The sequence below is a fragment of the Carassius carassius genome, chromosome 43, assembly GCF_963082965.1.
Source record: "Carassius carassius chromosome 43, fCarCar2.1, whole genome shotgun sequence".
Taxonomy (NCBI): Eukaryota; Metazoa; Chordata; class Actinopteri; order Cypriniformes; family Cyprinidae; genus Carassius; species Carassius carassius.
In genome coordinates, this window is record NC_081797.1 from 20,628,448 (window position 1) to 20,651,750 (window position 23,303).

At 40.4% G+C, this 23,303-nt stretch overlaps 1 protein-coding gene, 2 long non-coding RNA genes and 1 gene segment (V, D, J or C); 1 reads left to right on the forward strand and 3 right to left on the reverse strand.

The window, feature by feature from the left end:
• The window catches only part of LOC132125468 (uncharacterized), a 1,183,551-nt gene that overhangs the window by 244,619 nt on the left and 915,629 nt on the right, over positions 1 to 23,303 (reverse strand). The window lies entirely within an intron of this gene.
• On the reverse strand, positions 14,813 to 15,494 carry LOC132124991 (uncharacterized). The gene is made up of 3 exons (XR_009426826.1): positions 15,335 to 15,494; positions 15,081 to 15,191; positions 14,813 to 14,983 (listed from the first exon to the last, which is right to left on the reverse strand). It is a non-coding gene; the product is annotated as an uncharacterized LOC132124991 (long non-coding RNA).
• Positions 15,827 to 19,894, forward strand: LOC132125392 (uncharacterized). 2 transcript variants are annotated; one of them, XR_009426905.1, is made up of 4 exons: positions 15,827 to 16,111; positions 17,499 to 17,648; positions 17,979 to 18,271; positions 19,486 to 19,894. It is a non-coding gene; the product is annotated as an uncharacterized LOC132125392 (long non-coding RNA). The 2 variants fall into 2 exon arrangements; XR_009426904.1 differs by lacking the exon at positions 17,499 to 17,648.
• Positions 21,121 to 21,782, reverse strand: LOC132125463 (immunoglobulin lambda constant 7-like). The segment is given in 1 exon segment: positions 21,121 to 21,782. A coding segment is annotated over 1 exon segment (393 nt).

Consider the following 23,303-nt stretch of genomic DNA (forward strand, 5'->3'; position numbering starts at 1 on the left):
GAGTAGATTTCTTACCTATTCTCATTTCAGAAAGCTCCCGTGATGGATGATACAGTGTACCTGCTCAAATTTGGCTGTACCCTTTGCCCAGCCTCCCTCATTGTTAGACAATGGTTGACCACATGTTCAACCAAAGTGGCTCTGATCTCATTAGAGATTATGGTCCTTGGGCTTCCTCGTCCTTGTCCTCCTCCTCCTCCTCCTCCTCCTCCTCTTACTCTCACTCCTCTGGCTCTGGCTCTGGCTCTGGCTCTGTCTCTGTTCCATTGTTGGCATCCATTGCTCCAAAACAGAAGAGCTCACTTTTTGCCGTTTTATGCTAAAGCTCTGTTTGCTTATTGTAAAAATGTGTGACTGGTGTTTGCCCATGTAATGAGTCAGTGTGCATATTTGAATGGAAGTGATTTTTCTGCCATAAAAAAAATAATAATAAAAAAAATAATACAATTGTGCGAAATGCAGAGAATCGTGGGTAGTGTTTTGAAAAAAAAACGTGTTTTAGAACTGCAATGTGAGTGTAAAGCAGGAATTGTGCTTGCAGTCTGAATTCTCTTCTTCTGATCCAACTACTCCTCTCCCTCTCCCAGGCATAATTTTTCTCTGTCTAATTCTGTGTTGTTCTGCATCCACAAAACCCATTCAAAGAGGTCTTTTTTACTCTATGTTGATGTAATGTAAAGACCATCAACGCCTGACTATTCTTCAAACTGAGACTGGAATCAGATATTTTTAAATATTTTAGTGATCTGTTACTTAAAATTGCTTATCAGTTGTTACAATATTTTATAAAGAGATATTTTCCAATACTTTGAGTTGATGTTGTTGCAGAAGTAGAGGCTACACTATATTTAAAGTTTGGAACATTAGGTTTTCATTTCTGTCATGCTGTGTTTAAGCATTTGTAAAAAAAATAAAAATAAAAAAAAGATAAGAAAGATCTATGATTTTGGTATAAGGTATAGCTTATGTATAAAATGTAAGCATTTTAGAAATGGGTTAATTAACTTAATATTGTGTGAAAACAAAATGAATTGTGCTAAAGATATGGTCACCACAGACTGATGTTGTGCTAAATGTGTATAGTGTTTTGAAAATGTGACTACAGATTGGAAAAATAAATTAAAATGTAAAAATAATTAAATAAAAAACCTGAAATGTAACAATGAGTTTGTCTGTGTGCTGCTGGACTACAGCAGAAGTGAAACTGGTGTGTTTCAGTCCAGATCATGTAACCAATCAAACAGTGACTCTGGGAGTGTGAGATGAAAATCTCATTTGCATTGTCAGGGTGGAGTGATTGTGATCCTCTCAGAATAGAGCAGCTCTGTCTCCAGAGACCATGTTCAAACCCCAAGAGCTTTATTTGACTAGATTTACTGCTACTGATCGAGCTTCTGAAAAACACCTGCACAAACACTACATTCATCGGTAACACTTTAGAATACTGTTCCATCATTAATCAATAACTACAAAGGAACAAATGAGTAACGCAATATTAACAATCTAGTAACTACTGTTAACTAACAAGAAACTCTGATTAACAAATTAGTAAGTAATAGCACACAGATGACACTAGTAGTTTACTATTAACTAGTCAATAACTACTATTTTTTCATTATTCCCAGAAAACTAATGAGAATGTTTCATAATTCATGCAAAACTAAACAATAACTAATGCAGGACAAATGACTAACAGTACATTAACCTATGTCCTATTTACTATTTAAACTTCACGCACTATATATAATAAGTTTTGTATGCACATGACAAGCAATGTGCACATATCATACGCACACCAAAATGTGTATAATATGCAAACACGTGTATCATATGAAGACCAAATTCCATATACAGTAATTTTATTATTTAACATTTACTTTAAAAAAAAACATAAATAATAATAAATGTGTGCATATATACATACATATATAATGTTTTGTTTTTTTTAATGTGTGTACCAGTTGGTGGATCAGTGTCTTGCTCAAGGGTCTCACCTCAGTCGTTGTTTTGAGGGTGGAACAGAGCGTTGGTCATTCACTCCCACACATACAACCCCTGCTGGTACCAAGACTCAAACCTGCAGCCTTTGGTTTAGAAGTCCGAATTTAACCATTAGGTCATAACTGCCCCTATACTGTATATATATATATATATATATATATGCGTGTGTGTATTTTTTGAATGGTTATATGATTCTTTTCATTATTAACTATTATAAGAATTATGTTAACCCACTAGTTATTACTCAAGTGTTACTTCATCGTTCTAAAGGAATTACTAATTACTTGGTATCAGTATTCTAAAGTGAAGATCATGGTAACCCACTAGTAATTACTCAAGTGTTACTTCATCCTTCTAGAGATATTATCTAAAAGTATACTATAAAAAAAAAAAACTAAACAAAAACCTCAAAAGCATTAAATGACTAGGGTTTGGTTGCACATGATATTTACTCATCATGACTACAAAACAAGAAAAATACTTAACCAGAAGCATGGAACAAGCAACAGCTAAAATAACAGTGTGTATAGACACATGGCCATATTTACGATGTCTGAATTTAAACAAGAGGTATGGAAAAATATTAAAGTTAAAGTGGCTGTGTGTGTAGTCATTGAGCTAGAACATGCATGGAATGGTATTTATCATACAAACAAAACACACATACACATGCGTGTATTAGGTCATAACTGCCCCTATACTGTATATATATATATATATATATGCGTGTGTGTATCTTGTGAATGGTTATATGATTCTTTTCATTATTAACTATTATAAGAATAATGTTAACCCACTAGTAATTACTCAAGTGTTACTTCATCCTTCTAGAGATATTATCTAAAATTACACTATTTAAAAATTCACCAAAAACCTCAAAAGTGTGATACGACTTTAGTGTTTGGTTGCACATTATATATTTTTTTTATCATGACTAAAATTGCTGTAAACATTAGGCTGTAACAAACAACTATACAAACAACTATTATAAACAGATATTCACTTCATAATTATCTATTATGTGTCTGGTACCATTTTTATTTATTTTATCAGCTGCACATAAACATCAAACCATTTGATGTCTGAACTGGGAGAAGAAGAAAAGAAAAATGTTTGGGTTCTAGCATATTTAATCTCTGTAATGCCTTTTAATGTCTTTCAGAAGACGACCTAGAGGACCATCTTTGTGCTTGTATCCCAGCCAGTAAGTCCACTCAATAAAACACAAATGTTCTTTAAGAAGCTTCTCTGTCCTATTTCCTCTCAGTCGCCAAATTTGGCTTTTGTAGGTTAACCAGGCTCTTTCAATATTTTGTGTATGTCCTCCATGGTTTGGATCAACAAAGTATCTGCTGTGGTTTACAGAGTAGTGTCTGTAACCAAGATTCGATAAAGCTCTGTAGGATCTTTACTCATCGCTTAATATGGTTGACCCTTGGCGAACATGTCGTCTAATTATGGGAAGCAGGTGATTTCTGGAGCGCCTCTCTACAAGCCGCAAAACTGTTCGTCTTCTTTGTCCCTTTATGGCCAGCATGCCAAAGACCCACTTCTTTCTCTTCCACGTCTGTCCATTTATTCCTTGTCCATACTACAATTACAAAAACTATTTCAATTACTTGCCTCCCAATGTACACTTACTGAAATAATTATTAGTCTATGTAAAAACAATGTAGTTAACTAATGTTAACAAATGAAACAGTATTGTAAAGTGTTGTCGTAATGCCTTTATTCTGTATTGGTGGCACTAAAGTTCAGAGGTTTGTTTCCCACAAGCATCATTAGCGAACTATGGTTGTAAATTTCATTACCAAGAGTTGAAAGATTTGGTGTTTCCCAAAAACACAGTTCCGAAGAATTTGTGTGGTTGTAATAACAGCTTTAAACCTGTGCTTAGAATTTATGGTAACACTTTCTATTTTATTCTAAAGGTATTATAATGAATGAATTATGCACTATAAAAAACCTTATAATATGTTGTATCATCTCATAAATAATCATAAGAACAGTTCTCTTACGAGAGCTCTCTCGTACTGCGTCTTAGCTAAGACGCTACGGGAAAAGTCTCTTTTCACGAAATACTGAAGCAAAAAATTATCCTTAATTTTGTATTTTTGTAAAGCGCATTTGCAGCAGTACACAGCCATAGGCGAGACGGCTCGTTCGCTCATTGGCTTGTTCTGCGGCAACTGCACAGCCTATCGAGCGCGGGCTGATGCAACATCAGACCAATAAGGGCGCTTCGCGCCCTTCTTGCCACTTCCCGCCGAAACGGGTGTGGCCCAACCTATAAAAGGAGCTCGAAAAGGCTGACTCACCTGATTTTTCATCTCTTCAGCGAAGCTCACGCATCGCTGGATCACGGAGGAAGCAAGCGCCGTCTGAGAAAGCACATCAGCAGGACGAGCCATTCTGAAGCTGCTGGCATCGCCGCCTTCCATTGCCGTTCCTGCTGCGCTATCCGGCGCCTATATCCTTTCAATCCTGTTATATACAAGCTGTTCTTTATGTGTGTGTGTGTGTGTTCGCCCTGCGACACACACTCGTAAAAGAGCTCGCGTCTTTTTTAAGATGCCTTCCTGCGGCTCGTCAGAGCCCCACTCAGCGAGGGAGACCGGTACGTCATCTGTGTCTCCTGCCTGGGTGAAGATCATGCAGCGCTCGCTCGCTGACGGCGGATGCCCCCACTGCGAGCTGTTGCCATGGTGACTCTGAGGACTCGCCTGGCCTTTTTCTCTGAGCCTGCATTCTCCGCTGCGCTGAGGCGCCGTAAAAGCATCGCTTCCAGCGGATTCCGGAACCGTCTTCAGCTCAACCGAGCTCGCCGGTTCGCCCTGCTTCACCGGCCCCCCCTGCATCGCTTCCCGGTGGGCAGCGCCCGCTGTTTGCCGGCGCGTCGTCCGAGGAAGTCGATCTCAGGGCCGCGTCGGGGGAAGAGGACACGCGCTCTCTGCTAGCTTCGGGCAGTGAGGGCTGGGCGAGCTCCGAGGATCTCGCGCCTTCTGCTCAGAAGCCCTGCAGACGAGCTGACATCGAGAAGGAGCCGGGGCGAATGATCGTGTTGGCCGCGATGAGTCTCGGCCGCGAGTGGTTTGCACCAGCGCCCCCCCCTCTCGTTCCCGGCTGGATGGTATTTCCCTTTCGGATGAGCGTACTTCTCAAAGCCCGCCTCATTTCTTCCTGAGCTTCACGAAGAGGTGGCGAAGGCTTGGAACGCTCCATATTCAGCACAAACTCGTTCGTCTGTCTCACTAGCATTCTCCACACTGATGATGCTAAAAACAGGAACTACCACTCACTTCCGCCGGTGGAACAGGCGATAGCGACGCACCTTTGTCCGCCCTCTGCTGGACGGCGGCAAAAGCGGTGTTGCCATCTAAAGCCTCCTGTGTGACGCTGCGTCGGCGCTACTAACGATGGCTGCTTCATCGAAGCACAGGTGTACGAGTTCCGCTGTGGCCGAGCTCTCACCCAAGCGCGCCGCTGTTTCAGTTCCAGGAATTGTGACTGTCTCAGCGTTTTCTGCAATGCGCAAGCCTGCACAGTTGCCCGCTTGCCTGCACACAAAAGCCGTTATCACAACAGCTTCAGCAACGCAGCTCGAGACCCCCGTTCTCGCTCTACTGGCCGTCGCCCCGCGCCGCGGGGACCGCGGCAGAGGATTACGGTGAGGCCGGGAGCCCCGAAGCCATCCTGGGAAAGCCATCTACGCATGCTGCATGACGCTGCGTCGGCACTACACACGATGGCTGCTTCATCGAAGCGCCGGTGTACGAGTTCCGCTGCGGCCGGGCTCTCACCTAAGCGCGCCGCTGTTTCAGTTTCCAGAGATTGTGACTGTTTCAGCGTTGTTTGCAATGCGCAAGCCTGTACGGTTGCCCGCTTGCCTGCACACGAAAACCGTTATCACGGCTACCCAGATATTTCCCGAAAAGGTGTAATTTCTGGTGTCCCGGCCACGGCCGATGGTGCTATAAATGAAGTGACGATGCCCACTGCTCAGTGCCCATCTCCGCATATAAGCACAGCCCTTCACACAGGGCTCGCGCCTATAAAAGCGACTCAAGTCGGTCGCGCACACTGCATAGTAAACGTGCCCACCCCTCAGTGCCCACTATTACTATGTCACACGCGCCATGTGGTTTCTGTAAAAACGAAACCCGTGCGTGCTCGTCCGGCCACGGCCGATGGTGCTATAAATGCAGTGACGATGCCCACTACCCAGTGCCCATCTCCACATATAAGCACAGCCCTGCACACAGGGCTAGCGCACATAAGATCGACACAGATCGGTCGAGCGCGCCGCATAGTAAACGTGCCCATTTCCCAGTGCCCACATACACTATGTCACATACGGCGCGGGGCTTCTGTAAAAACGAGGCCCGTGCACGTACATTCTGCACAGGCAGACAGCGAGTTTAAAGTGGTAAAAGTGCACACATGCAGCCCACGGTTACTCGCAGATATATCGAGTCCCACGGGACCCGCTCAGCCTCCCTCCAGTCGGTTAAGCGCCGGAACGGGGTCGAGGAAGAGCGATCTGCCCGCTGTGATCAGCGCGCTCCCCGCCTCAGATGCGCAGCACACTCGAGCGCCGCCGTTGCCCAGTCAACAGAGCGCGTTTCGCATCCAGCCCTTAGCCATTCATGCAAATGCATGGTCAGTGCTTCCAGGGGTTTCGGATTGGGTGCTAGGCATTATAAAGAGAGGCTACACGCTACAGTTTTCTCGACGCCCACCGTGCTTTTCAGCGCGCGTCGAAACTACGGTCAAAACAGAAGTAGCACACATACTTCGGGCCGAAATATCAAAACTGTTGAGCAAAGGGGCTGTAGAGCCTGTGTCTCAAAGCGAGGGGGGGCTGTACAGCAGATACTTTCTGGTGCCCAAGAGAGACGGGGGTCTCCGGCCCATACTGGATCTAAGACAGCTGAACAGGCATTGATGAAACGCAGTTTCAAAATGCTCACGACCAGGAAGCTCCTCGCGCAGATTCGCAGAGGGGACTGGTTCATGTCAATAGATCTGAAGGACGCATATTTTCAAATACAGATAGCGTCAAACCACAGGCGATATTTGAGATTCGCCTTCGAGGGCCAGGCATACCAGTTTGCAGTCCTGCCATTCGGCTTGTCCGTAGCTCCTCGTACGTTTACGAGGTGCATGGATGCAGCGCTCGCTCCTCTTAGACTCAGAGGCACACGAGTGCTGAATTATTTGGACGACTGGCTGGTTCTGGCCCGATCATGAGCGGAGCTCATGGACCACAGAGCCGTTTTACTCGATCACCTCGAGAAGCTCGGCCTCAGTGTCAATTGGGTGAAGAGTTCGCTGAACCCCAGTCAGACGATCCTGTTTCTGGGTATAGTTCTGAACTCGTGTTCCATGACGGCGCGGCTGTCACCACAGCGCGCGATGGGCATTCAGCGTGCAGCGAGTTCTTTCCGCTGTGGCGCGACTGTGTCGCTCAAACACTGTCAAAAGATGCTGGGTTTCATGGCCTCAGCATCTCCGGTTCTGCGGCTGGACCTGCTCCGCATGCGCCCCCTGCAGTTCTGGCTGAAGGCTCGGGTGCCGCGCAGAGCGTGGGCGTCTGGCCGGCTGCACTTCAAGGTCGATCAGAGCTGTGTTGCGGCTCTAGCACCTTGGACAGCGAACGGCTGGTACCGATCAGGTGTAAGCCTGGGGACTTCCCCGAGTGTGAAAATGGTGTCGACGGACGCCTCCACTTCGGGATGGGGAGCGCTGCTCGAAGGCAGACCGTCCTTTGGCCTATGGTCAGAATGGGAAAAGCTCCATCATATCAACTGCCTGGAAATGCTGGCAGTGGAGAACGCGCTGACGCGCTTTTGTCCCCATATCAAGGATCACCACGTCATAGTCCGTTCGGACAACATGTCCGTGGTGTCCTACATAAATCGCCAGGTCGGTCTCGGGTCCCGAAACCTGTGCAGGCTGACGGAACGCCTCCTGATTTGGGCTCAGCGCAACGTGTGCTCGCTGAGAGCAGTGCATGTGCCTGGACTGCAGAATCTGGGTCCAGACAGGCTGTCCAGAGGCAATGTTCCTACGGGCGAATGGTCTCTACACCCGCAAACAGTCCGGCTGTTGTGGCAGAGATTTGGCATGGCGGAGGTGGACCTCTTTGCGTCCCACGAAGACGCTCACTGCCCCGCGTTCTTTTCCAAGAACGAAAGCGCGCTGTCACGGAGATGGCCGTGCTGCCCGCTTTATGCGTTCCCTCCCGTCTCCCTCCTTCCAGAGGTGATAGAACGGGTGAGAGAAACGAGATGTTCAATACTGCTTGTAGCACCTCTTTGGAAGAACCAACCATGGTTCCCAGATTTGATGCAGTTAGCAGATGTCGCCCCGTGGCCGGTACCATTGAGGAGAGACCTCCTCTCGCAGGCCAGGGGCTCGATTTGGCACCCTCAACCGGAGTTGTGGTCCCTCTATGTATGGGCACTCAATGGTTACCCGCTGATCTCGCAGTGAGAGTGCTAAATACCATCACTCAGGCTAGAGCTCCGTCGACACGACGTCTGTATGCCTCGAAGTGGTCGGTGTTCTCCAGCTGGTGCACAGCTCGAGGTTATTCACCCCTTAGTTGTGAGGTGACGGAGGTCCTCTCCTTCCTTCAGGAGCTGTTGGATAAGGGCAGAGCCCCATCCACGCTCAAAGTTTATGTGGCTGCCATCGCGGCGTTTTCTGAAACGGCGTCCGGTCAGTCAATAGGAAGGAATGATTTAGTCATCCGGTTCCTCAGAGGAGCTAGGAGGCTGAATCCTCCCAGACCTCCGTCAGTCCCTATGTGGGACCTCGCGGCGGTTTTGGAGGCCTTGAAAGGTCCCCCTTTCAAGCCTATCCAATCGATTGCCTTCAGCATCTGTCGTTCAAGACAGTATTCTTGTTGGCTCTCGCTTCTGTGAAGTGTGTGGGTGATTTGCACGCGCTCTCGGTGAGCCAGTCGTGCTTGGAGTTTGGGCCCAATGACTCAAGAGTCATACTCAAACCTAGGCACGGTTATGTGCCGAAATCCCTCAACACACCGTTTCGGGCTCAGGTTATTGCCCTGTCTGCCCTGCCGGTGTCAGGGGAGGATGGAGACTCGAGTCTTCTTTGCCCTGTCAGGGTTTTAAGAGCTTATGTGTCTCGCTCTGCTGCCTTTCGGCAGACGGAGCAGCTATTTGTCTCGTTCGGTGGGCGTTCCAAGGGAATGGCTGTTTCGAGACAGACTCTATCCAGATGGATAGTTGACGCCATAGCGTTAGCTTACGCTTCCAGGGGCCTTCAGTGCCCGTTGGGCGTCAGAGCACACTCCACAAGAGGCATCGCCTCGTCGTGGGCGTGGTCTACTGGGATCTCCTTGCAGGATATATGTATGGCGGCAGGTTGGGCCTCGCCGTCTACATTTATCAGGTTCTATAACCTGGAGGTTCCCGCCTTGCAAGCAAGGCTGCTGTCGGTATAGGCGAATCAGGGCCCTGAGGGGAATTCTGAGTTCACGAGCGCTATGCGCTGCCGACTGTTATATGGGCAGTATTGCGTAAGACCCGCATTGCCACATTGGTCAGGCCTTGCCTCGGCTGTGTGACGTCATATTGCCGCATCTACGGATGCTGCTAGATATGGGACGGAGGGCTTTTTCCCTTTTCTGTCCTGGACTCTCTGTGAGTCCCTCAGGTGACTGTGCACTGTAAATCCTGGGCGTTGGTTCAGGTTTATTGGTGTGTGATCCCTGCGCGCACGGCGTTTTAAACTGGGTTCCCGTAGCGTCTTAGCTAAGACGCAGTACGAGAGAGCTCTCGTAAGAGAACGTACTCGGTTACTAAACGTAACCTCGGTTCTCTCTAGAAGAGCGAACGAGTACTGCGTTCTCTGCCGTGCGCACGATTCACTCTGGTTCGCTTCGGCGATGAAATAAATCACGTGAGTCAGCCTTTTCGAGCTCCTTTTATAGGTTGGGCCACACCCGTTTCGGCGGGAAGTGGCAAGAAGGGCGCGAAGCGCCCTTATTGGTCTGATGTTGCATCAGCCCGCGCTCGATAGGCTGTGCAGTTGCCGCAGAACAAGCCAATGAGCGAACGAGCCGTCTCGCCTATGGCTGTGTACTGCTGCAAATGCGCTTTACAAAAATACAAAATTAAGGATAATTTTTTGCTTCAGTATTTCGTGAAAAGAGACTTTTCCCGTAGCGTCTTAGCTAAGACGCAGTACTCGTTCGCTCTTCTAGAGCGAACTTCTAATAATCACTTTAATGTAGCTTGTGCTCACTGTTGTACACAGAACCAGCTCCGGGTGGATGAAGTATCAGGTCAGCGTTGCGCATGCACTGGTGAGTCGCGTGGAAACCAACGTTTGTTAACAGGAGCAAAGGAAGCAAAGTTTTCTTAATTTCTAATAATTATAAGCAACTTTGCAAGTATGTCAACATATTCTACCAACCCTAAACCTTATCCTAAGTCCACTAATACTCTAATGAGAGTTAGTTGACATGTAGTTTCAAAGTTGCTTATAGTCAATAGACTAAGGGGTCCATCAATATAAAATGTAATCTAATTTAAAAAAAGGCTCAGAAAAAATGTACATTATCCCCACAGGAAAAAAAGAAAGAAAAAAATGCACACTTAGACACTCCTAACCACTGTAGTAAACAATGTCAAGATATGAAATACGAATTCGGGCCCGACTCCTCCACACACAATTGAGCCTACAGGCTGATAGAGGCAACCGTGGTGGACAAGAGAGGTGTCATTCTTTTTTTTACATCATGGTTGGCTCATACATGTACAAATGAAAACTCTATCTTAAAGATTTTTTTTAAGTAAAAACCTCCACATAGCTCCTTTAAATAGACTTTTCCGGCTTAATATTTGCAAATATCAGTCCATATCGCGATTTGATTTAAGTGCATTGACCTACTTTTGATTAATTAATTCAAAATTTGACAAATTCCGTGTCATTCCATGTTAAACTGTAAATTCCGTTTTTATGACTGGATTCCACGATTCCGTGCGCGTTTTCTGCATCGCGGAAATCATAGGGCCCTACAGTAGACATCTGCCTGCCGTTCGCCCTACGCCTTTAAACCGAAGTATCTCCATAAAATGGAGCCAGTTGTCCTATTTTTTAGACGTTTTTTTTTTTTTTGAATAGTTCTCTACAAGGGAGGGGAGAGGGGACAAAATCACAGCACAGAGAAGGCAAACAAGCAAAGTGAAGGAATCAGAATTAAATATAAACAATATATCGATATATACGATATGTCAAAATCCATATCGTGTTTAAAAAATATCGAGATATATTTTAAATATCGAGATATCGCCCACCCCAATGCATAATGCATAAAATAAAATGCCTTAAGAATATCTGAATAATGTATTACAAATACAGGCTTCATAGAAAGAGTTACCATTGTTAATATGTGACCCTGAACCACAAAACCAGTCACAAGGGTACATTTTTCGAAATTGAAATTTATAAACCAATCTTAATAAATAAGCTTTCCAATGATGTATGGTTTGTTAGGAGGATATGACAATATTTGGCTGAGATACAGCTATTTGAAAATCTGGAATCTTAGGGTGCAAAAAATCTAAATACTGAGAAAATCGCCTTCAAAGTTGTCCAAATTAAGTTCTTAGCAATCCATATTGCTAATAAATTACGTTTTATATATTTACAGTAGGAAATTTACAAAATATCTTCATGGGACATGATCTTTACTTAATATCCTAATGATTTTTGGCATAAAAGAAAAATCTATAATTTTGATGAATACAATTTATTTTTGGCTATTGGTACAAATATACTATGTTATTTAAAAATAAAACACAGCCTAAATGTATTCTGATATTAAGTATTAACTGTTGGAGTAACTAAAGTCCTGCTAGAAGGGATCAAGAAGCAGTGTTGCATTAAAGGTACAATTTGTAAGATTTGCAGTAAAATATCCAAAAACCACTAGGCTAGTATTATATAGTTTGTCCAGCTGATTACTAACAATATCTCTGTTTTCAACTACTTGTAAATCATGAGAAAACTCCCCTACTTAACAATGACACGGGGCAGTGCAGTCGCCTGTCAATGACATTAGTTACCCTTTGTGACCGCCTTTACTGATGTAGAAACCACATGACAACAGTGTCATGGACAAATGCGGAAGTAGTGTCTAGCCTCCAGCAAACCACTAGCTTGCTTGAAGCAGTTCCTTATTTACTTCTTCTTGCACGTTTTATGGTGGATTGTGTTACTTATTTATGGAACATAATTACTGTTTAATTTACTCCCGTAAGCGTACGGGCCAACCAAACGACCCAAGAAAAGTTTGGGACAAGAGGAGAGAAAGAGCGAGGATCGATATCGGTGTTGCATTTTCTAGATGGAGAGAACTAGAAAGAGATGCCGATCTCGCTTGTGTTTTACTCGACAGGTGAGTTGTTTTGATTTGTATCTTTACAGAAAACGTATGCTATTATAACGATCAACAAGATTAGTATTATGGGGCATACACGCCAAACGCGGGGCATTGCATCTCTAGACCCGCTCGAGGATGCGTCTGATCCATAGTCTGATCATGTCTTTGCATTGACTTTGTATGTAATCTACTTACACAAATCATTGAACTCGCGTTTGCTATGTATGCCTGTGTTTGAATGGCCGTCAGCGGTTGGGTAGAAGACAACAAATCCCATCATTCTACGCTCCTTCTTAGCCACATAAAACCATGCGATTGTTATTGTTTTGGTATTCAATTCAAGTTTTCAATTCAAGTTTATTTGTATAGCGCTTTTTACAATACAAATCGTTACAAAGCAACTTTACAGAAAATTATGTTTCTACAATATTTAGTAGTAGCTAGTAGTTTGTGCACGTTTGACAGGATTTTAGAAAAATAAAAATAATAAAAATAATACAAGACGTAGTCAGGTAGATGATGAACTATCAATATTATTAATTAATAGTAATTATATGATGCAGTCACACATGTAGCAATAATTGTTAGTTCTGTTTGTTGATTCAAGGTTAGGATCATCTGGGGTCCTCTGAGGGTCAGCATCATCTCTTCTCAGGTGTTCTGGATGCAGACTGGAGCTTGTGTAAATCCTAGTTACCACGGGATGTAAATCCCGTGGCAAAACATAGAAACAAAATAGAGACATCATTAGCATAGCTGCTGATCCAACAAAGTAAAATTAGTTTAACCCAAGCTAAAGAATAAAAATGCAGATGCAACTACACTCACAATTTAAGAGATACATTATTCGAATGCTTGGCGAAAGAGATGCGTTTTTAATCTAGATTTAAACAGAGAGAGTGTGTCTGAACCCCGAACATTATCAGGAAGGCTATTCCAGAGTTTGGGAGCCAAATGTGAAAAAGCTCTACCTCCTTTAGTGGACTTTGCTATCCTAGGAACTACCAAAAGTCCAGCGTTTTGTGACCTTAGGGTGCGTGATGGGTTGTAGCGTGGTAGAAGGCTAGTTAGGTATGCAGGAGCTAAACCATTTAGGGCCTTATAGGTAAGTAATGATAATTTGTAACTGATACGGAACTTAATAGGTAGCCAGTGCAGAGACTGTAAAATTGGGGTAATATGATCATATTTTCTTGACCTGGTAAGGACTCTAGCTGCTGCATTTTGGACTACCTGTAGCTTGTTTATTGAAGAAGCAGGACAACCACCTAGAAGTGCATTACAATAGTCCAGTCTAGAGGTCATGAATGCATGAACTAGCTTTTCTGCATCAGAAACAGATAACATGTTTCGTAGCTTGGCAATGTTTCTAAGATGGAAGAATGCAGTTTTTGTAACATTGGAAATATGATTTTCAAAAGACAAATTGCTGTCCAATATAACACCCAGATTTCTGACTGTTGAGGAAGTAACAGTACATCCGTCTAGTTGCAGATTGTAATCTACAAGATTCTGTGTGGTGTTTTTTGGTCCAATAATTAATATCTCTGTCTTATCCGAATTTAATTGGAGAAAATTATTTGTCATCCAATCTTTTACATTTTTAACACACTCTGTTAGCTTAGATAATTGGGAAGTTTCATCTGGTCTCGTTGAGATATATAGATGAGTATCATCAGCATAACAGTGGAAGCTAATTCCGTATTTTCTAATAATATTACCAAGGGGCAACATGTATATTGAAAATAGAAGGGGACCTAGGACGGATCCTTGTGGCACTGCATATTTTACTGATGATAAATGAGATGACACCCCATTTAAGTAAACAAAATGGTAGCGATCGGACAGGTAGGATCTAAACCATCTTAGAGCCTGCCCTTGAATACCTGTATAGTTTTGTAATCGATCTATGAGTATGTCATGATCTATGGTGTCGATCGCAGCACTAAGATCAAGTAAGACTAGAAATGAGTTGCAGCCTTGATCTGACGCAAGAAGCAGGTCATTTGTAATTTTAACAAGTGCGCCCTATAGTGGCAGGTCCTACAACCTGTACCTTTAAATGACATGGAATCACAACCTATGAGACAACTAATAAGTTAAAGTGACTGTCAGACACGTTGCAAAAAGTGAGCTTTGGTGGAATAATTTTTGGGTCACGAGATGCAACCTGTTTAAGATGATACAGTTTAGTTCAGAACGGGTTCATCTGGTTCAATAAAATTAACCAATTTAAAGAAATTATTAATTGACGCATCAAATATCACTATTGAAATTTGATATAGATATTGTATTTCAGTTGTTCCAGCTTACATGTTTTCACTTTTAAAAAAATAGTTACAAAAATGATATCCCACCTTCCTTTTATGGCGGATGTTGCTTTCATCTATCACAATAAATTCCCTTCTTCCACCCATGCGTTGTCCTGTCTTCCTTTTGAACATCTTCAAGGCTTTCCTTCAGACTAATCTCAGTTTACGGGTCATTTTAGTAAGGGTGGCAGAGCTTCCAGCAATGCCATCCTGGACCATGTCGACTTGGCGTAAACGTAAACCTTGACTGAATCTGCAATATTTAAATATTTATGTGAAAAAAAATGACAAGTAATGTTTCTTAATGTTAAAAGACAAAAACAGGTTATTTAATATTTTATTACACCTACCTGTATATAAAAGTCATCCAATTTTGTAAACTTGTATTGGTCTTGTCGAATATTGATCCTGACCTGCATGATTTTGTCACTTTTTCATTGTGTGCTCTTCGTTGACATATCCTGATACCACAGTAACAAAAATACAATTAAATAAATAAATAAATAAAAGTAACACATAGAATAAGTACAGTAACACAATATAATTTTGATTTGAATCAGGCTTCCAATCTGACAAAAAATGTCTTAAGGGTGTGTATATTTACCATTGGATTCCATCTTTGTTTTGCGTCTTCCTTAATTTCATTTTTTTTTTACATATTCTGCATTTCTTTGTTGAAGACATTAGCCTGTTTTTTTGAAGCCATTCAGTTATTTTTCGGTTTCCTTTTACGCCCTTATGCTCACAGAGCATTAAAATCTTTTTTGCAAGTCCCATTGTTGGACTGTATAGATTCTCCTAACTAACGACATACGAACCGGAAGAGAGGCTGAACCTAAGAAGGCACCTTTTTCCCACATGATTTAGAACTGGTTGTAGGACATTTGTTATAAAATGTACAACCTTTTTTTATCCCAAAAAATCTATAAACGGCAAGTTCAGAAAGCATCTAAAAATAAAGAATAGAAAATTAATTAATTCAGTAGTCATTAATACGTAATAAAAAATTTACCGGACGTGCCTAGCCTACTAAGGAACCACAAACAAGTGTTCTCTCAAAAAGATGGATTTCATAACTGGTAATAAAAACAAAGGAAAATCTAAAAACATAATTAAAATGTTAAATGATTTGAGAATGACTGGTGTAAGGCCAGTGATTAATTTTATAACATATTGGGACTACGTAAATGAAGGGGAGGAATCATTCACGGCAGTAGAGTTCATCTGTGTGGACGGAAGTTGCTTTTACAAGACGTTGTGGAACAACTGCGACCTGATTCTGAATCTGCAGACAGTTCGGGAGAAAGCATGGCTGATCGAAGGATTCCGCGTAAAAGGGTACCACCCAATCGCCTTGTTGAGGAAAATGAGGAAAATGATGGTAATGATGCTAGTAAATTATCTATTTTAAGTTCTAGCCATGCATATTATAATGCGATTAGCAGCATATGTGTGTACGTTAGTGTGTGTACGTTAGTAAGTTAGGCCTAGCACCACTTAAAAGCCTTATCGGTCAATTAGTGATTTGCGAGGCAATAATGTTCATTAACAAAACTGGTTAAATATTTTAATTACAAAATCAGAATTTAAGCAATGAAGGTAATTAATTGTTCAGGCTGAATTGACGGGGGATGCGGGTAAGTTATCCTCCTTGTTGAGGAAAAAAAACCCCACCTCTGTAAAACCACCATCCCTCTTACCACCCCCTTTACATTAATGTTACATTAATGTTGTTTATCGCGTAAAACCTATCGTGCAAATTAAATATTAATGTTCTCTACATATAATAATTTTAAAACTAAATAACGACGATTGGCCAATCAGAGCTCAGTATTAACGAGCTGCGCACAAGCTCACGTCGGCGCAAAATGTTTCAAGTGCAACTTCTGACGTTCTTTAAAAAGAAGGGATCTTAATAAGGTGTGATATTTATTTGATTCGAGTTTAAAGACTTCCCCTTACATAGTTATTGTGCAGTACTCTTGTGTGACTGTGGACTGTGGGACTATACTGAGAAAGAGAGAGATAGACGAGGGTTGCGTTCATTTAGAAACGATCACCCTCTTGTTATTCATGCTTGCTGACATTGTCAGGTAGGCCCATGTCAGTGACCTATTAGAATAAAAATTCATTACTATATAATTTAAATAACGAAAGAAAAAAATCCCTGTGTGAGTTTTTATGTATTTAAGTAATTTCACACAAGAATTAGCACGTGACGGTGATCGCAAATGTTAAATTAATTTATACAGCAGTTCAACAGAAAATAAGTTAATTGAGTGAGCTACATTTAGACACATTTTTTCTTTATTTCTGGTTTACAATTGAAATGGTTCCAAAGCCCGAGCAGAGCTGATGTGCATCTCAAAAGCAACAATGCATTGTTTCGTTTCTGTATTAATCTGTTTTTGAACGAATTGAGTGAGCCAATTATGATTCATTCCTAAAAACAGTAAACTTGATTTGATCCTAATTGAATCAGCCATTTTTAAATAACCTTTTGATCGAAGGATTCAATGAATTATTTATTACTCATTTGTTCCTCTGTAGTTATTCGATGAGCTTGGGTCGCTTAGGCTAATGAAAAAAATTAACAATAAAATATAGACCTATGACAAAATTTAAGCTATTAAGCATAGACCTATATTGTAGTTTGAGTGTATATATACTGTATATGCATATACTGTATATGTATATATATATTTAGATGGATGGAGGGTTACAGTGCAACAGTGTTTTTTAATTTTTTTTTTTATATATTTCATCAGGAGCATCAGCAACAGCACCAACTGAACAGGTGTCCCTTCAAAAAATGAAGGAGGAAAATGCTTTTTTAAAAGCTAAAATTAAATTCTTAGAGGACAAATGCAAGGACATCGAAAGTGAGAGAGATTTCCTGTGTAGCAGTCTGACCAATGGTAAATTGTTTTATCTCTAAAATCAATTAAACTTTACAATCAGTTATTTGTTTTACTTGGTAATGTGTACTATACATAGATATGAATTCACTTTTTACTGTGGAAAATGTACATAGTCCACATTATAACATATCCTGACATAAGATGGAGCAGGTTACTGTAGTCTGAGGCCTATCTGTTGTTATTGTTGTTTTAAAATATATTTTGTGGTGTTCTTTAACAAAGGTAGCAGAATATCAACATTTAACAATAGCATTAGACTGGAAGTTGGCAAATATGGAAGAAATTAAATGTGAATGTAAATATGATTTGGATTGTATTCCTTATCAGCCTTGTCAGCAAAGGAAGACATGATGGGAGCTTCCTGCAAACCCAAATATGATGATCCTGTGTCACAGTCTTCCAGTACAGAAGATGACCTTCATACAGAACGGAAAAAGAAGACAAATGAGTAGAGGAAAAGTTGAGAGAAAAAAAAACACCACAAAGTTGACTCATCGTCCTCCTCTGAATCAACCTCATTCTCATCTCAATCCTCTTCATCCCCTGCACCCCGAAAATCCAGCAAAAATAAGGATAAAGCCAAGAAAAGGAATGGGAAAAAAAGCAGAAATGCACAAGAGGTATGTATTTTAAATGTCCTTACAGTAATCTTTGTGTACAGTTCCCCATACATCTATGTTTCATTTTATTTATTTGTTTATTTAGCAACACATTGCAGTGAAATGGGACAGGCTGATACTTTTTTGGATGAAACTTTTAAAATAAATAGGAAAAGAAAAAAGAAAGAAAGAAAAATGAAATGGAAACATTTTGGTGTTTGACTAAAACCTTTTTTTTGTTTAAAAAAGCTAATTGTCACAAATGGGTGGCTTTAGTGATGAAGTGTATGACAAATTAACAAAACAGTCTTAATTAAGTCCACCAATCGAAAACAAAAGAGATCACAGGAGAAAACTGTAACAACCACTTTACTTAGACAATACCAGACAAATGAAAGTCTAAAAATATTAGGGGTTAGGGATTAGGGGGGGTGCCCGAAGCATGAATCTGTATTCAGAAAGGCATGGAAAACAAATTACTATTGCTAATGATTGCCTGTTACATTACAGTACATAAAAGGTCATTTACCACATAAACAGAGTAAAGAAGGGTGACTGATGACTGATTTGCAGGTCATGAGAACCACTGAAAAAACATCTTGTAAGTCTTGTGAACTTGTGCCCAACCCTAGTTTAAATATACAACCACATTGAGTTTCAGACCCTAAAAATGCAAGCACTGTTAATGCAATGGATTTTATTTATAATTAGTGCAATTCAGATGTTTTTTTTTTATTATTATTTTTCAAATATATAATGTCATGAATTTACTTCCATACCCTAAAGCCTCGGATTTGGTAATGGGATTTAATTTCTGATATGTGCTGTTGACCTACCCCTACAAACTGGGTAATCTGACCACTCAGAGCTGGATAAACTGTCGGAAAGGAGGAGTTAAGAGGGTTAAGAGAAGAGAGATGATACAGCAATGAACATTTAATGAAAATAGTTTTTTGACCTTGAATGCATGTAAACCTAACCTCAAAAACAAATTAATAGCTATTTAAATAGCATAATAGAGGCACTTTTATATTATTATTATTATGGTTCTTCTACTTCTTAGACCCTAATTTTCCAAGATAAACTTCTCTTAGCTTTCCACCTACAACCACCAAATTCAGCAAAGACTTTAAACGCTGTAATTCCTTGTTGCAGATTTCCAAATTCCATTCATTTATAAAACAGACATGCTATTAGCATAACACACAAATGGTTTATTCTCTGTTCTTTGTCAGTCTTTCTTCCAGAGCAAGCCATTAAGAGACACAAGAAGGTCTTGGGCTATTTGAAAAGTGGAACAACAAAAACACAGGCGTACTTCAAATGTGGCGTGGATAGAAAGACAATTGTGGATACTGCTGCAATTGCAGAGCTCGAAGCATGTGACATCGAGGCCTACAAAAATTTGTGTGGCACCTTCCAAAGAGGACAGAAACTGTCTGATTTTGCACAGCGGTGAAGAGAATTATGCAGACAAGAGCCATTGCAAAGCACCATTGAAGAAAAAAAGAAAGCTGGCATGCTTATTGACTTTTGTGAGAGACAAAAATAACCAACCTATGTTTATGCATGTGTATGTGTGTTTCTTTGTATGATAAATACCATTCCATGCATGTTCTAGCTCAATGACTACACACACAGCCACTTTAATATTTTTCCATACCTCTTGTTTAAATTCAGACATCGTAAATATGGCCATGTGTCTATACACACGGTTATTTTAGCTGTTGCTTGTTCCATGCTTCTGGTTAAGTATTTTTCTTGTTTTGTAGTCATGATGAGTAAATATCATGTGCAACCAAACCCTAGTCATTTAATGCTTTTGAGGTTTTTGTTGAGTTTTTTTTTTATAGTATACTTTTAGATAATATCTCTAGAAGGATGAAGTAACACTTGAGTAATTACTAGTGGGTTACCATGATCTTCACTTTAGAATACTGATCCAAGTAATTAGTAATTCCTTTAGAACGATGAAGTAACACTTGAGTAATAACTAGTGGGTTAACATAATTCTTATAATAGTTAATAACGAAAAGAATCATATAACCATTCAAAAGATACACACACGCATATATATATATATATATATATATATATATATATATATATATATATATATATATATATATATATATATATATATATACAGTATAGGGGCAGTTATGACCTAATGGTTAAATTCGGACTTCTAAACCAAAGGCTGCAGGTTTGAGTCTTGGTACCAGCAGGGGTTGTATGTGTGGGAGTGAATGACCAACGCTCTGTTCCACCCTCAAAACAATGACTGAGGTGAGACCCTTGAGCAAGACACTGACCCACCAACTGGTACACACATTAAAAAAACAAAAATTTATATATGTATGTATATATGCACACATTTATTATTATTTATGTTTTTTTTAAGTATATGTTAAATAATAAAAAAATTGTAGTTATTGACTAGTTAATAGTAAACTACTAGTGTCATCTGTGTGCTATTACTTACTAATTTGTTAATCAGAGTTTTTTGTTAGTTAACAGTAGTTTCTAGATTGTTAATATTGCGTTACTCATTTGTTCCTTTGTAGTTATTGATTAATGACGGAACAGTATTCTAAAGTGTTACCCATGCATCTTTATCTGTTAGTTGAATGATGTTGTCAGACACAAATGGAGTTTGTTGAGAAGCTTTATTGAATGTTGCAGCAAACACAGCAGATTGAAAGATCAGCCAGTGCTTTGACACTAGAGCTCTCTTTCAGTATTGAGTTGTAAATGACTACAGCTGCAGCACTAGACTCATGTGAATCCTGCCTAACACAGGACACTCAGATACGCTCATCTTCAGGAGAGAGCAGCGCTCACTGGAGAAACATCAGCACTGCGAGCGACTAACAGCGACTCTTGTGGAACGAGGCCTCATGAGAAGCTCCATCATGTGTTACTCTGCAGACGTACTGCTCTCCCGCTTCCCAGCGTGCTTTGCTGAGGGTCAGGACACTACTGCGGCTGTAGCGGCCGTCCTGCTCGCTCTCTGCGCTGGTCACAACCCCCTCGGTGACCTCTGAGCCGTCCAGTGTCCAGCTCACCAGCGCCCCCTGTGGAGAGTAAGAGCTGAGCAGGCAGAGCAGTGCGGCTGAGTCTCCAGAGATCTGCAGAGAAGAGGGCGGCAGCAGAGACACTGAGGGCTTCACTGTGGGACCAGCTGCAGGAGACAAACACAACACATTCACAAACACAGAGAAAACACACTGCAGCTCCAGCACTCTTCTGCCCTGCAGCATTCACAGCATTTCAACAGGACTTTCAGCAGCAGACATGAGGAGTGCAGTTAAAATCATAACCATCTAATCATTCATCTTATTCAACATCACTACAGCTGATATTACTGTCTACAATATGCAAACTACACAAACACTTTACACATTTAAATTAAACCTCATTATTAAAACTACATTTACTAAGTCACTGACTGCTTTATGTACAGTACGTTTTTACTTCCAAACACAGCAGTGTGTTTATCTAAGATACTGAGCTCATCTTTTTAAAATACTTTTTAGACTTAATTTCAAAGACATATTATTTGACTACAAGTCACAATGTGTTACTGTTCAGAATTAGAAAACAACTGAATCAAGAGTTTAAAAATGTCCACTGAATTATCAGAGCAGCATGAGCAAAAGAGATTCAGAATCATTGACTGAACATCAGAAAGTTACTACATTAACATTTTAACATCAAATCTAATTTTTCTGTTTATGACATCTACAATAAAAAAACGATTAGCTATACATGAACACAACATAGAGTGATAAACATGTGATAAACTGATAAATTGCATAGTGAGACACATTACAAAAAAAGTGTTTAGACAAGAATTTTTTGTTCTAAGTCAGTAATTGTTATTTTCCTAAATATAAAAACATATATAAACATGTTTTTTTAAACAGCAAATAACCTGGTTTCACTTTATTTTGATGGACCATTTAACACATTCGGTTGACTATAAGTAACGTTGCACTTACCTATCTACTGACTATCATCATAGTGTTAGTAGAGTGATAATAGAGTGTTAAAAAGTGTTAATAGAGTTTTGATAGGGTGTTAGTAGAGTGTTAGTAGACTGGTAAAGTTAGGGTTAGAGTAAATTGATGAACTTGCAAAGTTACTTATAGTCAGTAGAATGTCTGTTGGGAGACCATCACAATAAAGAGTTATCAGATATTAATCAGACAGTTTACTAATACTCTGATGAGAGTTTGTTGACATGAAGGTGCAAAGTTAATTATTACAGACAGAATGCTCAAAGAGACCATCAAAATAAAGTGTTACCAATAATCTTAACAATATTTTAGATTAAATGTGTATTGTTAATATTTAATTTTACAAAAGTAATAGTTTTGTCGTTTAAATTTTTAAATATTTTTTATAACCTAAACTGTATGTTTTTAATGGACAATTAAAAAGACAAACTTACCGAGCACCAGTTTAGTTCCTCCACCGAAGTTCCACCACAGTGATACAATCTAATGAAACACTCGTACAAAAACCTCTATTCCACTCGAGTGAACACACACTCCAGCAGAGAGAGAAACACTTCAACACACTGAGAGTAGAAACACTTCAGCTGTTGACAACGCTAATAATATAGGTATTGTCAAATGTTTTTCAAATGTGAAAACTCCTTCACACAAAATATTTTTTTATGTAAAAAAATACTTCTGTCTCACATGACATTGACTCACCACTGAAACAATATTGATTTCTGACATTAATCTATATTAGTTGTGCAATCTTGTTTGTTTGTTCAGTTCAATCAATTTATCAATGTGTCAATTTGTAATTCATCTTGCTTACAATGTTTCATAAAGTGTTTTATTCTTCTTACTCCCACCTTTCACTTGCAAAAACTCACTTGCAAAAAAATTGTTTAAAGTACAATAATGAGAAAAGGCTGCTTTATTTTTTACATAGCGACAATTTCTCGTGAATATCATGTAAAATAATATAAAGTAATATAATAAATGAATCAAGGGTGATAAATATTTCTGAAGAGGGTGATTCTATACTCTAA